The 14207-nt window shown below is 34.4% G+C and overlaps 3 protein-coding genes and 1 non-coding gene across 5 annotated transcripts; 2 read left to right on the top strand and 2 right to left on the bottom strand.

Annotated features, from left to right (window-relative positions):
- Window positions 1–2845: 2845 nt before the first annotated feature.
- Window positions 2846–3710, bottom strand: LOC120198251 (MFP1 attachment factor 1-like). The gene has a single exon (XM_039199602.1). It carries the CDS (start codon window positions 3609–3611, stop codon window positions 3156–3158), a length of 456 nt encoding a protein of 151 aa, XP_039055533.1. The 5' UTR covers window positions 3612–3710; the 3' UTR covers window positions 2846–3155.
- A 151-nt stretch (window positions 3711–3861) lies between these two features.
- TRNAV-CAC lies at window positions 3862–3935 on the bottom strand. Its single transcript has one exon. It is a non-coding gene; the product is annotated as a tRNA-Val (tRNA).
- Window positions 3936–5596: 1661 nt separating this feature from the next.
- On the top strand, window positions 5597–9035 carry LOC120197902 (metal transporter Nramp2-like). 2 transcript variants are annotated; one of them, XM_039199298.1, is made up of 5 exons: window positions 5597–6304; window positions 6530–6666; window positions 6758–7410; window positions 7851–7928; window positions 8435–8517. In XM_039199298.1, exons 1-4 carry the CDS (start codon window positions 5697–5699, stop codon window positions 7887–7889), a joined length of 1437 nt encoding a protein of 478 aa, XP_039055229.1. In that variant the 5' UTR covers window positions 5597–5696; the 3' UTR covers window positions 7890–7928; window positions 8435–8517. The 2 variants fall into 2 exon arrangements, with proteins under 2 accessions (XP_039055229.1, XP_039055228.1); XM_039199297.1 differs by lacking the exon at window positions 7851–7928 and having other exon boundaries at window positions 8435–9035.
- Window positions 9036–12480: 3445 nt separating this feature from the next.
- LOC120198223 lies at window positions 12481–13062 on the top strand. The gene has a single exon (XM_039199580.1). The coding sequence runs from the start codon at window positions 12481–12483 to the stop codon at window positions 13060–13062; it is 582 nt and encodes a 193-aa protein (XP_039055511.1).
- Window positions 13063–14207: the final 1145 nt, after the last annotated feature.

Genomic DNA, 14207 nt, shown 5'->3' with positions numbered 1-14207 from the left:
GATGTAGATTGAGGGTCATAGTTTGATGATAAATTTAGGATGTTCAATAGTTTAGAATCCAATTTAGAATGAGAGTTATAGTATGAGAATGAAATTAGAATGTTAAAATATTTAATGACTAACTTGAAATGAAAGTCGTAATTTAAGGATGTGCAGTGCATTTTAAAAGTTGAATATTATATGAATATGAAAACGTCTATTATTAAAATTCTATGATTAATACTTAAACAAATTGGAAAATTTCTATTAATGATTATAAGTTGACGTTGACAAGGGAATAATTTTTCTTTAATCCCATTAATGACAAACTTGAATTCAATCGCTTCTGATGCGATTGATAATACCAAATATTAACAAGGTCTTCCCTTCTATAATACCAAACACTAATGATTACACGTAATTTTACATGGGAGCATGTATTTTTTTTTTACATTTTAATTTTGATATATTTTATTTAGACTCAAATATAAATATTGGATACAAATATAAAATGAAGTATTAGATATATTGAATATAAAGATTGATCTTAATGATAAAGAAAATATTATTTTTCGTAAGTGATTATCGTATCGAACATCTTTTCTTATGAAACTCCTTTTTTCGAGTTCCCATTGGCAAGGATAGACACCTTAGTCGAACTAACACATTCAAACATCCACGTTTGCTACATAATCAAGAAAAACTAATTTTAGGCAGTCTCAAAATCCAGTTTGAAAATAAAGCCACCGTTCTTCGGATTGTTCTTAAGTGAGTTGCGTACAAGACAATAAGTAGAGGATCAAATTTGACATGATTTGAAACTAGCTACAATATCATATTTTGGCTATCAAAACCCCCAAACCAAATTGGTTTGTACAACTAATCTTAAGAGATTATATTTAACATCTATATTATATCTTTATTATTTGGTACAATAGTAGTTAAATTTGTTTTTTACGAGTAGATTTAATTCATTGCCATGTGTATTTGATTGTTTATTTAAATATTAATTAAAAAATATGATGATAAATAAAATCACTTAATTATATCCATATATCCAACAATTTTCCCAAATTCAAAAACATTCACAAAAGGATCATAACAAACAAACAAACAAAGGAAGGGTCAAATTCTCTGGAAATTTTACTTTATATTTATATTTGAACACTTAATTATTTCTAAGAGATCTCTTAATTAAAAAGAAAATGTCCGAAAGCAACGGACAACAATCATTTTCGCAGTACCCAAAGTCCTCTGGCTGGAAAGACAACAGTCTTTCAACTGAACACTAAAGTGTAAAACTAAGCAGATGAGCAACTAGGAACATGATTGTCTCCCCGTTCTCCTAAATATAATTGGCTGTTAATTTCGGTAGAAAAGTGAATATACTATAAAATTATAAATAAGATGTCACTTCATTTCCTCAGAAGAACCACGCTCAAGTTATATTATATCTTCGGGTCTGATTTGTGCTGGTTGTAGTTGTAGAAGCTCAATGTTATTGGTGTTGAGAATGTGGTCAACACTAGACATTATGCAGATTAAATTACACTGCGCCAAAACTAAGCAATCTATTAAGTATGGTCAATCCATAAACAAGCATGTAGCTTTCAGATGTTTTCCCTAGAAGTCCCGAGTTCGAGCAACTAAGTCTACAAGGTATGTGCACATCCGTTGTCAATTGGCTGAAAAAACTCTGAACAAACACTATATTGTAGTCACCTCAGACTACTTGCCCATATTCATTGTTGAAAGAAATCACATACTTTTCCTTCTTTCCTAAAAAACTTATATATATGCAAATGCAAAAGAAAAGAACTGAAAAAATACAAGTGTAACATATACTTTACGAGAGTAAGGACTTGGAGCTATCTCAATTACTAAATCTTTGTTTATATAGTAAGATGTTCTGTATCAAATGTCCAGAAAACTCCAACTACGAGGGAAGGATGATCTAAACAATGTAAATATTAACTAATTTACATACAAAAATGCACCATTGAGATTGTCATCCACCTAAACTGTAGAAATCAAAAGAGAAATTGGGGCTTTTGGCATTAACAAAATAATATAATATTCCTTCAAACAAGATTTTAGCTGCAAGTATCGGACCAAAAATGCCTGCGGCAATCTGACTGATTGTAATGACAACATGATCTTACACATGCTACCTTGATGACATCTATAATAAATGCAAAAAATGCAGTTTTGATAACTGGTAGCAACAATATGGAAAGGAGAAAATGCAACTCAGCATTGAAATGCAGCAAGGAAAAAGATCCACCATTCAGAAAACGAAAATGGTATTCAAGTCACTCAAGGAAATATAATGTAAAGTGTCTACATTCTAAACAGCACAGAAGCTTCGCTCAAAGAATTATGTTATTTTGACATGAGCACATGATAACAGTTAGTATAAACATGTGTCTACATTCAATTCATATCAATTGTTTGCTTAGATGAGCGAGATACTATACATATAAGTTCACAAGAATGCAGTTTCTAATTCACAGCAGAAACCTCAGTACCTAAGAACCTTTCCTAACACATTAGATATTTTAATCAACAATTACGTTCCTCAAAAGGATTGCAATAAAAGCACACCGGAGAATTATTAAGATTTAAGACCATATAAAATATAGAAACTTCTAGTGCATGCAGCTCTTTCTACACATCAAGTATCAACTATTACAAGGCCGAGTTTAAACTTGATAGCTCTGGTATCCATTGTTTAGCTTTCAAGAGATGAAAAATTCTAAACAACATTGCCTAATTCCTGTGAAGCTAAAAATTTCGTTTGTTGAAACAGATGGTGGAGGAACACTAAGGATATTATTATAGTAAGGAACAAAGGAATGCTGTTGAGTTGGTGGGAAAAAATCATTAATGAAGAAAATTCTAGCACCCTCTATGCTGCATTTTGCATTGTCGCAATGAATAGAGCAACAAAAACCAAACAACTCACAAAGATCAAGCATATTTTCACAAAATACAGAAAACCCTAAAAAACAGTGGGTATTACAGTTAAAGATATTATTATCGTCTTATAGCAATTAAGCATCTCGAAATATCCATAGCCTTACGAAGAGATCACAACAACAAACCCTAGCAATACCAATTATAAATGTAAACAAGAGCCCTAAAGAGAGAAATAGAGAAACAAGGATCCTCAAGATTCAAGCCTCTTCCTTAACCGATAAAGAAGAAATCTGCTCTCCAGTCGGAGCTTCCGTACCTGACGGGGCATCGGCGGCGGCGGAAGAAGCTCGAGATTTGACAGTGTCGAGCATAAGCTTGCTGATCTCCTTGGAATACATCTGAAGGATCTCAATGCCATCATGGTGGGGGGAGAAATCTGCTCCAGCAACTGAATAAGCCTCCTCCTCAATCGACTTGGCCAAGGAGGAAGCCTCGTCCTCAGGGATTGTTCCGTAACGTTTGGAAAGTACAGATTGGGAAGACAACGTCTCGACTAGGCGGTTGATAACGGCATCGCGGGTTCGTTGAGAGGGAGGCCAAATTCGGAGCGTAAGGTTATTGAGCTTGGCGGCGGTGTCGTCTACTTGATCTTGAGGCTCCGTCGCTGCGGCGGCGGCTGAGTCTTGAGCGATGGTGGATTCAGTTTCGGCCATTTCTTTTGCTTAGAGAGTGAGGGTAGTGACCGGAGAGTAAATGGGGGATTTCGAGTTTGGGAGGAGTTTTTTTTTAATCGAATAAAAAATGAAAACAAATAAATCGTGTAAAAAAAAGGGAATTCCATTTGGTCTGAATTAAATGGGCTTAGAGGAGCATTCGTGTGGTTTTGTTTTTGTTTGTGAGCCAACAGCAGCTACACGAGTGGTACCAGCAAGGAATTGAGGCGCCAAAAATTTTAAAAACTAATGTCTAAGCCCGGGTTCGAACCGGAGACCTCTAGTGTGTGAGACTAGCGTGATAACCAACTACACCACCCAGACGACTCTTGTCTACAGTAATCTCTATCTAACTAATATCGAGTATTATCTTGTTCTGTTATAAGTAGGTTAAGTGATATTAAGAACAGGATTTACAGCCAAACACGAAGCTAGAATTATTGCTACAGTAAGTCAGATTCTTTTGTTGTTGTTGAAAAAGGTGATATTAAATTAAAATTTCTTGAGATAAAGTAAAACTATTGTGCTAATCCGAAACTCTACTCATAGATTCACCTTCATGATATATATATATATATATATATATATATATATATATATATATATATATATATATATATATATATATATATATATATATGATTTTTAGTTATTGTAATGATTTTTTTAATAGTCTAGAATGATTATAAAGTAGTTACTTATAATTGATATATCTACAACTTATTCATACCTACAAACATAGTTACTTAAACATAGAGCTTCTAGAGAGAATAATTCTTTAACCATGAGATCGCTTGATGAATTTTAATCGTTATATTATTTAATTCCAAGACTATTAAGTATATATTACGAGCATATAATGAAAATATTAACAAAATAACTAAGATAATTGCATCAATATTGTTAATTTAGAATAGATAAAATACATGGATAATTTTAGTGTTTGAATGATTAAATATGTTTGATTTTTCAGTTGAGATCCAGGTTGTATTTCTTCTCTCAATTATAAAAAAGGATAAAAATAAGTCGATAACGATGAATATACGTCAATTATCATTTGCTTTAGTGGATTGAATCACTAAATTTCTTTAATAAGATTTATATTTTGAATCCATATCGTGAATGATATATCAATTATAATTAAATTGTAATAATCACATCTTATGAGTTTTTATAATATTTAATTAAAATTAATTGATTAATATATTAAATATCATATTTATAAAAGAATACGTATTTATGAGTTTTTATAAAATCTAATCAGAATTAATTGATTAATATATTAAATATTATATTTAAAAAAGAATACATATTTTTTTATAAGTGAGTGCAATTAAAAATATCTTTATCTTTTAAAAAATATTGAAAATGTTATCAAATTTTATCATATTTAATTACAAATTACTACTAAAATGAAAATGAGAGGTTTAATTAAAAATATATTTTTAAATTTAAATATTTAATTTTTTTTATCAAAGTAAGTATTTAAAATATATCATCTTTTTCATCTAAATACTTAGTTTTTTTTTCAAATTTGATACCCTCAATATATATATATTTTTCAAACAAATACCTAAAGTGATTTATAATCAATGTCATGTGTCAATTTTAAGAAAATAGATGATAAAGATTGGATATTTTAGGTTCCTACTTTGACTAAAAAATATTTTAGGTTCTTAGGTGAAAGATGGTATACTTTAAGGATTTATTTTGACAAAAAAATATTTTAGGTATGTAAACAAAAAAAAGTTTGAGGATTGATATAAAATATTTTAAAGTTTAAGAACTAATTTATAACTGGATGATAGTTTAGGAACTAATATAATGTTTTAAAGTTTATGGACTATAATAGAATAGTGGTTATAGTTTAGGGATATCATGTGTAATTATCTTAAAATTAGACCAAGAAATTTACCAATTTTGGTGTCCTTTTCCCAAAAATAACGATGACGAGGAAATTGTATTTAATTTAAGCTGACATAAATTTCAACAATAGACAACACACGACGGGAGATCTCTACTCCCGCATCTGAACGGAGCCGTATCCGCGGCATCTAGACACGCAAGTATAACACTCCTCCGACGATGGATTCTCTAACCCGAGAGGAGGAGTCATCGAGAGAAGAACCGGGCAAAATAAAAGACACCGCGGAGGAATCCGAATCCAAACGCCTCTTATCATCTCAGTCTCCTTCCTCCTCGTCTTCCGATGACGAAAACGAGGTCGCATACGAATCTCGAGAGAAAATCGTCATCGTCGACGTGGAAACGCCGGAATCCATCGGAAATGTCGATTACGTCCCTCCCTTTTCTTGGAAGAAGCTATGGTTGTTTACGGGACCGGGTTTTTTAATGAGTATAGCGTTTTTAGATCCGGGGAATTTGGAAGGTGATCTACAGGCTGGTGCAATTGCGGGTTACTCTCTGCTTTGGTTGTTGATGTGGGCCACCGTCATGGGTCTTCTGATCCAATTGTTATCGGCTCGGCTCGGGGTGGCTACTGGCAGGCATCTTGCGGAACTCTGCCGGGAGGAGTATCCGACTTGGGCTCGTTTTGTCCTATGGTTCATGGCCGAATTGGCGCTTATAGGAGCTGACATTCAAGAGGTTATTGGGAGTGCTATAGCTATCCAAATTTTGAGTAATGGGTTTTTACCGCTATGGGCTGGTGTCTTAATTACCGCATCGGATTGGTAAATGTCCTTATTTTTTGCGGGTTTCTTCTTCCTTTTCCTTGAATTTGAATTGATTTCCATGTTTCAGATTTTATGTTCTTTAGATCGGATGGTATAATTTTAGATTGTTTGAATTCAAAGTTCAAGCCTTTCTAGGTTTTCTGGTAGCTAGCTGCGGATTATCTAGTCAGATTCTGTTCAACTTTATTTTTTTTCCACCTCTAACAAGTGTTCTGTTTACAGTTTTTTCTTTCTATTCCTGGAAAATTATGGAGTCAGGAAACTAGAAGCTGTTTTTGCTGTTTTAATTGCAACTATGGCTTTAGCATTTGCTGGGATGTTTGGTGATACAAAACCTAGTGGAAAAGAACTACTAATAGGTTTGTTTTTGCATTTTAATAAAATTAATCATTTTGTATGAAGTTAATATTTCATTTTTTTAGTATTATTTTATGTTTGCCATTGTTGTAGGCATTTTGGTACCCAGACTTGGCTCAAAAACGATTCGGCAGGCTGTGGGGGTTGTGGGTTGTGTTATAATGCCTCATAACGTATTCTTGCATTCTGCATTGGTACAATCAAGAAAGATTGATCCGAAGAAGAGAGGCCAAGTTCAAGAGGCACTAAACTACTACTCAATCGAATCATCTGTTGCTCTTCTGGTTTCCTTCATGATCAATTTGTTTGTAACAACAGTCTTTGCCAAGGGATTCTATGGTACAAAACAAGCGGATAGCATAGGACTAGTTAATGCAGGGCAATATCTAGAGGAGAAGTATGGTGGAGGACTGTTCCCGATTCTATACATATGGGGTATCGGATTGCTAGCAGCTGGACAAAGTAGTACAATAACTGGGACATATGCTGGCCAGTTTATAATGGGAGGTTTTCTCAATCTTCGGTTGAAGAAGTGGTCGAGGGCATTGATTACACGAAGCTTTGCAATTGTGCCAACAATTATTGTAGCGATTGTCTTTAATACATCTGAAGCCTCATTGGATATCCTGAATGAATGGCTTAATGTACTTCAGTCAATACAGATTCCTTTTGCACTCATACCACTTCTAACCTTGGTCTCCAAGGAGCAGGTCATGGGGGTCTTTAGGATTGGCCCTATTCTTGAGGTAAGCTTTCTGTTTCACTCATCTTCTATTTCATCTGTACTTTATGTTCACAATAACGGCTATTGTCAGTAGTTTAGTTCAGCATGCAAGTTATATTAACTAGAGTATCTGCAGTTACCATGTTTGAAATCAACACCGAGTCATCTTATATTTATTAGTATAGTATAAATATTTTTGTTGTTTCAAACATTTTGATTGCAAATAGAACATGATAACAAACTTGGGCGCCCACCACAAGTTTCTATTGTTATCTCTGTAGCAGCTTGCTTCACTTTTGTGCCTAGTTATTTGTCATTTAAACACTGCTAACCTGAATTGCTTTTCTAACCTGGAACCAAAAGTTTATCAAGTTTCGATACAAGTAATGCAAAACTTGCAACCAAAGGACCCATATAATATTTCCTTTTACTGATATTGCATATGTATTCACTGATCTATAGGGTCATTGCCCTCATTTTGTCATCAATGTTACTCTCTAGGCCTATGCAGTGAAAAGCAATAAAGCTGGCTGATTTGTGGTATGTATGCTTTACTGGTATTCATGACATTTGTTGGAGGGTAATCCCATTTTACCTTAAGAAGTACATGTTTGCTATCCTTGGTTTTTCCATTTAGATGTTAATCTGCAAAATACATTTTAGTACCATAATTATGAGAATTGTGTGTCTAAGTTGAGTAGTTTTATGGAGGAGACAACAATGGCAATTTGTTCTGGAGAGATTTCCAAAGAACTCTCAAATCAAAGGTTTAAAATGTAGGCCTTCATAGGAAAATGAAGGTTCAAAATGAATCTTTCAACTTCATGCGGAATTCGTAAAAAAGTCTTAGCAAGCTTTCAAATTTCAATGTTTCAGAAAATGAAAATGGAAACTTTGAGTTTGTTTGTGGTGCCTGCAGTTCATTTGCATTTGCTTGGACTGTTGTGATTGATGATACTCGAGTGAATTAATAGATCCAACAAATGTTTCATGTATCACTTTAAAACATAGCTAAATTTGATGGTTGCTGTTGTGTTATTTTGCAGAGAATGGCCTGGACTGTGGCTGCGCTTGTAATGATAATCAATGGCTATCTTTTGTTTGATTTCTTTGTTTCCGAAGTCAAGGGTGTCTTTTTTGGACTAACGATCTGTATATGGACAGCTGCATATATAGCATTCATTGTTTATCTCATTTTACATGGCGATGCTCTTCCTTCCACTTGGTTCGACAGAGAACTGTTCAAGCGACATTCCATCGGATGTTAGAAGAGCTAAGGAAAAGCCGCAATCATGGCTACAAGGAACAACGAATTCTTTGAATCATATAGCTTACATAAGCCTCAAAATGGAAATCTATCAATAGTTCGAATAGTGAAGCATTCTTTTGTACACCAATGAGCTTGTATACACATATCCGAACCGTAGAACGCAGCTGATCAAACCGTCTGAGATCTACATTCATGCGTATCAAACCTGCACAGAGATATCTTTCATCTCATAAATCATGTAAGGATAACATTTCTTGAAATTCCCTTTAATTCTTGATGAAGTTTGTTCTATATTAACAGTTTCCCGTGTACCATAAACTGCCATAGTTGTTTCCCTGAAGGGATTATAGATTACAACAGGAAATGAATTTTACGATTATCGTGTTATTAGGATATGTATCATACTCTATTCCAGAACTTTGTTCTCTGCTGTCTGTTCTTTTGTTTTTCATTGATTTGTAATCTGATGAAGACTAAAACAGAAAGAAGAAAGAAATTGAACAAGTAGATTGAGGAAGAAAAGAGTTTTCAGAAATTCATTCGATAAAACAACCCCTAACACAATTTAGGGATTTAACCCCTAAAACCAGAACGGTGATGTATCCAAAACATAAAAATCGATATAGGTTTTGAAGCATAAAAAATATTTAATTAAAACGATGCGTTTAAGGGTAATAAAGCCAACACTTATCATAATATTTCTTTATTTCTCTTGATATATTGAGCAAATACAACCCTTATTTTGGAGCAATATAAATACTTTGTATTTATATAATTTTTTTGAATAGAATATTTATATAAATTTTGAGAGGTTAATAAGTTATATATTGCATTGATTTGGAGATATTAATGTATTCATATTATATTTGTGTTGTGCCTAATATATAGCTATTAATGTATACATAATTATTGGAATATATTGTAATGATTTTTTGAAGTTAAAATTTAATTTATTAATGTGAAAATTATTTTATGAGTGATAATTAAATATATATATATATATATATATATATATATATTTAATAGTAATAGATAAAATTATTTTTACTCTAGAGGAGATTAAAATATCGTTTTGTCCTAACAACATAATTGGGAAAATTCCCTCGTTCTCGCAAGAAAATCTTATCGAAAAACAAAGTCTATACGAAACTTTTGGGGGAAGACCGCCGGAGGAGAAGACAGAGATTAATTTACAACCAGCTTTAGAAAGAACCGAATATCAGGCGAATCTGGAAGAACAAGGAAATCCAAAGAAAATCAAGAACACAAAGGATGGAAATATCAACGATAGTGCTACAGAAACAGAAGAGATGGATGCCGATAATCTATCAGGGAGAGACATGGCCGAAGCATCCGGCATGAATGAAGTAGAAGAAATTGAAAGCGCAAAACGCTAAATACAGGTTGTGGTATTAATGATGATAAGAGGGAAGGCAACTTACGCAAGCATGGTAGTCAACACATTTAGGGCAAGGAAAACGCTAAATACAGGTTGTGGTATTAATGATGATGAAATTGTGGTATTGGAGGAGGACTACGTTATCGATAAATCGGGTGTTTTCCCAACAATAAGATTCTCAGAAAAAGTTCATGATCAAATTGATAAAAACATGAGGAATGTCATCATCGTTCGGCTGTTAAGACGGATGATAGGATACAAAGCCCTGCTAAATCGGATCCAAGCACTATGGAAACCAATTGGAGAAATACAACTCATCGACCTAGAAAACAACTATTTCTTAGTCAAATTTGCATGGACAATATATGGAAGCTATTTGACAGTTCAACCGTGGAGTAGATCATTCTCAACATCTGAAAAACATCCATCACAAGTGATAGTATGAATCAGGTTACCAGGACTACCTTATAGATACTACATAAAAGCACTTTTTCTACTAATTGCTTCAGTAGTCGGACGAGTAATTAAAATAGATTATAACACTCAGGCGAGGGAAAGAGGTAAGTTTGCAAGAATTACGGTTTTAGTAGATCTAAACCAACCACTAATTCATTGTATTTGAATAGATGGATTCACACAAAACCTAGAATACGAGGGATTACAACAGATTTGCTTTCATTGTGGGGTTTATGGGCATACAAGAGAGCAATGTGTAGCATATTAAGTACATATAGAATCTAAACGTGAGGAAGAGCTTAATGAAAGGAACAAAAACAACCATAACCTTGCAACAACATCAAAAGAAACACTATTTGGACCATGGATGGTGGTGGAAAATCATCGAAGGAAAACAACGACAACACAAAAGACTGAGAAAGACAATGTGAAACAAAAAGCTGGTATAGGGGGCTCTCGGTTCACTATATTTAGTGAAGATGAGAATGGTCACATGGTTGAAATAGAAACAAGGACAGAGGATAAAGAAGATAATGAGAACAGAACCGGACTAGTAAATAGAGAAACAACAAAAGGAACTCACCAGATCATCAAACAAGGGGAACAAATCGCAACATGAACATCATGGTACCAAAACCAGCAAAGAAAATGCACGAATCGAACAATATAAAAAACGCAATAGAAGTAATCCCAATGATAGAAGGACAGAACATGGAAGCAATGGAACATATAACCATAACAGGGAACGGAAACCACACAACCATAACCATAAAAGAACCAAGCATGGGGAAAAAATACATGAGACTAAATTCCCAAAAGGGGGAGAAGAAGCTGGAAGGATGAGAAAAGAAAATAATGTGAAAGGATTGAAAGTAAAAAAACAAACAACTTTTCGCCCTGCAAATCATAACCTGATCAAAGAGTGGGTACAGACAATATCTAATAAGTTGTCCATAACCTCGAATGATGAACATGTCAATTTTAAACCACAAGCACTAGTTAATGTGCCAATAAACAATAACATGGTGATAAAGGATCAACAGATAAAGAACAGTGAAGTGAAGGGAGACACAGAGAAGTCTCGGTTAATTGTAGAACAACAAGGTTTCAAAACCTCACAAATTCAAATAAATGACTAGTTTCATGTTTTGGAACTGCCAAGGAGCTGCAAGCCCAACCTTAAGAAGAATCTTTAATCTCTTTGTTAAAGAACATATACCAAATATGGTTGCATTATTCGAAACAAGAACGAGTGGAACAAAAGCAGACAGAATAATCAATAAACTAGGATTCACACAGTCACTTCGAGTAGAAGCACATGGATTTGGAGGTGGAATTTGGCTACTATAGGAAGAAACAATGGAAATTGAGGTTACCCACATATCAAATCAATTCATTAATGGTAGATTTCGGCTTAAGGAAGTTAATACATGGTCACAATTCACAGTAGTTTATGCAAACCCAAACGGGTCTAAAAGAAAACATCTATGGAGCCAACTTGAGGCACTAGCACCAAACGATAATATACCTTGGATCCTGGGGGGAGATCTCAACGTGATATTATGCGTAGATGAAAGAAGAGGAGGCGCAACGGCACACATAAATGGAAGCCGATTATTCGCCAATTTCATGCATTCTATTGGATTATTAGATTTAGGATTCCATGGTCCACCATTTACATGGAATTGTGGGAACCTACAACAAAGACTAGATCGTTGCCTCGGAAACACAAAGTGGATTTCAATATTCCCAAACTCACAGGTACTGCATCTAGATCGAATTGGATCAGATCATCGACCCCTTATCCTAAGGTTGACAACGGACAAACAAGATCATAAAAATTGACCCTTCCGCTTCAGAGCAGCATGGCAGGAACACCCTGAGTTTAAAGACTTTATTGATTCCATATGGAAAGAAAACGGGGAACTAAACGAAAATATTAGCACATTCAAAACTGAAGTGAAAAAATGGAACTCAGACGTCTTTGGACACATAGGAAAAAGGAAAAAATCTTATTGGCACGACTGAGAATAATAGACAAAGCCCTACAACGAACACACTCAGAATTTCTGGTAGAGTTGGATAAACAATTGAGGTCAGAACTCGACACTGTACTAGACCAAGAGGAGAGTCTGTGGAGACAAAAAGCACGTACAAAATGGATACTGGAAGGGGATCGAAACACTGCATTCTATCATGCCTCAACAATAACAAAAAGAAGAGCAAACAAAATCGAAACCTTAAAACGTGAAGATGGCAGTTGGAGTACTGATCAAGAGGAACTTAGAGAAATGGCAATCCAATTTTATACCAAACTATTTTCAAGCAGTGGGGATCCTAAATACAATTATGAAATAAGAGGCAAGTTCCAAAAAATAGAAGAGCATGAAAAAGAAAGCCTTACACGAGAAGTAACCAATGAGAAAATCAAGGAAGCTATTTTTGGAATAGGACCACTTAAGGCACTTGGAATAGATGGAATCCATGCGTTATTTTATCAGAAAAATTGGAGCTTAGTTGGGAATTCAGTTTCCATGATGATCCGATGAATACTCACAGAAGGAATAATGCCAGATCAACTCAACCAGACAATACTGATACTTCTACCAAAGGTAGCTAAACTAGAAAAAATGCACCAGTTTCGACCGATCAACCTTTGTTCAATGCTATATAAAACGGTCACAAAAATCATAGTAAATCGTCTGAAGCCCCTGTTACCAGAATGGATATCAGATAACCAAACTAGTTTTGTTATGGGTAGAAACATTATTGATAATATTTTAATAACCCAAGAGGTAATACATTCTATGAGAAGGAAATCTGGAAAAAAGGCTGGATGGCAATAAAAATCGACTTGGAGAAAGCATATGATAGACTGGAATGAAATTTCATAGACGACACATTACGGACTTAGGGTTTCCCAGATGCTCTATGTAATCTTATTTACCATTGTGTTTCGACAGCTTCGACACAAATATCATGGAATGGATCATTGACAGATGCTTTTAAATCATCAAGGGGGATAAGATAAGGCGACTCATTGTCTCCTTATATTTTTGTTCTATGTATGGAAAGACTAGCACAAGCAATTAAAATAGAAACTGAAAATGGACGATGGAAACCATTCCAAACATCAAGAAGCAGCCCAAAGATATCCCACTTATTTTTTGCAGATGACATGATTCTATTCGCAGAAGCCTCCTTAGACCAACTCAATATCATCCGAACAGTACTAGAAAGATTCTGTGAAGTTTCGGGACACAAGGTAAGCATTGCAAAGACAACAATTTTCTTCTCTAATAATGTACAAACAGCACTGCGAAATCAGATAAGCACATCCTTTGGATTTACTATGGTTGATGATCTAGGGAAATATTTAGGAGTACCAATATTACACTACCGAGCCACCTCAACATCCTATTATTACTTGGTACAAATGGTTCAAACTAAACTAAGCAGGTGGAAGGCAAAAACATTGTCACTAGCTGGTCGAATTACACTTGCCAAAGTTGTTTTGGCAGCCATCCCAACTTACACCATGTAGACAGCAATATTACCCAAAATAATTTGTGGAGAACTGGAAAAAATCATCAGATAATTCGTATGGGGTAAAATAGATGGAAAAGGAGGATTACCATTGGTAAAATGGGAGGAAGTATGCCAAAAAGTATCAGATGGAGGTCTTGGGTTTAGA

The sequence above is a fragment of the Hibiscus syriacus genome, unplaced genomic scaffold (genome assembly GCF_006381635.1).
Source record: "Hibiscus syriacus cultivar Baekdansim isolate YM2019G1 unplaced genomic scaffold, ASM638163v2 tig00117056_pilon, whole genome shotgun sequence".
In the NCBI taxonomy this organism is placed as follows: Eukaryota; Viridiplantae; Streptophyta; class Magnoliopsida; order Malvales; family Malvaceae; genus Hibiscus; species Hibiscus syriacus.
This window is presented reverse-complemented; position numbering and strand designations above follow the sequence as displayed.

Coding starts and splice junctions, on each gene's coding strand:
- LOC120197902 (XM_039199297.1), top strand. CDS start 5,697: ATGGATTCTCTAACCCGAGAGGAGGAGTCATCGAGAGAAGAACCGGGC. Junction 6,305..6,529: donor TTAATTACCGCATCGGATTG/GTAAATGTCCTT, acceptor TTCTGTTTACAG/TTTTTTCTTTCTATTCCTGG. Junction 7,411..8,434: donor GGATTGGCCCTATTCTTGAG/GTAAGCTTTCTG, acceptor GTTATTTTGCAG/AGAATGGCCTGGACTGTGGC.
- LOC120198223 (XM_039199580.1), top strand. CDS start 12,481: ATGGAACTCAGACGTCTTTGGACACATAGGAAAAAGGAAAAAATCTTA.
- LOC120198251 (XM_039199602.1), bottom strand. CDS start 3,611: ATGGCCGAAACTGAATCCACCATCGCTCAAGACTCAGCCGCCGCCGCA.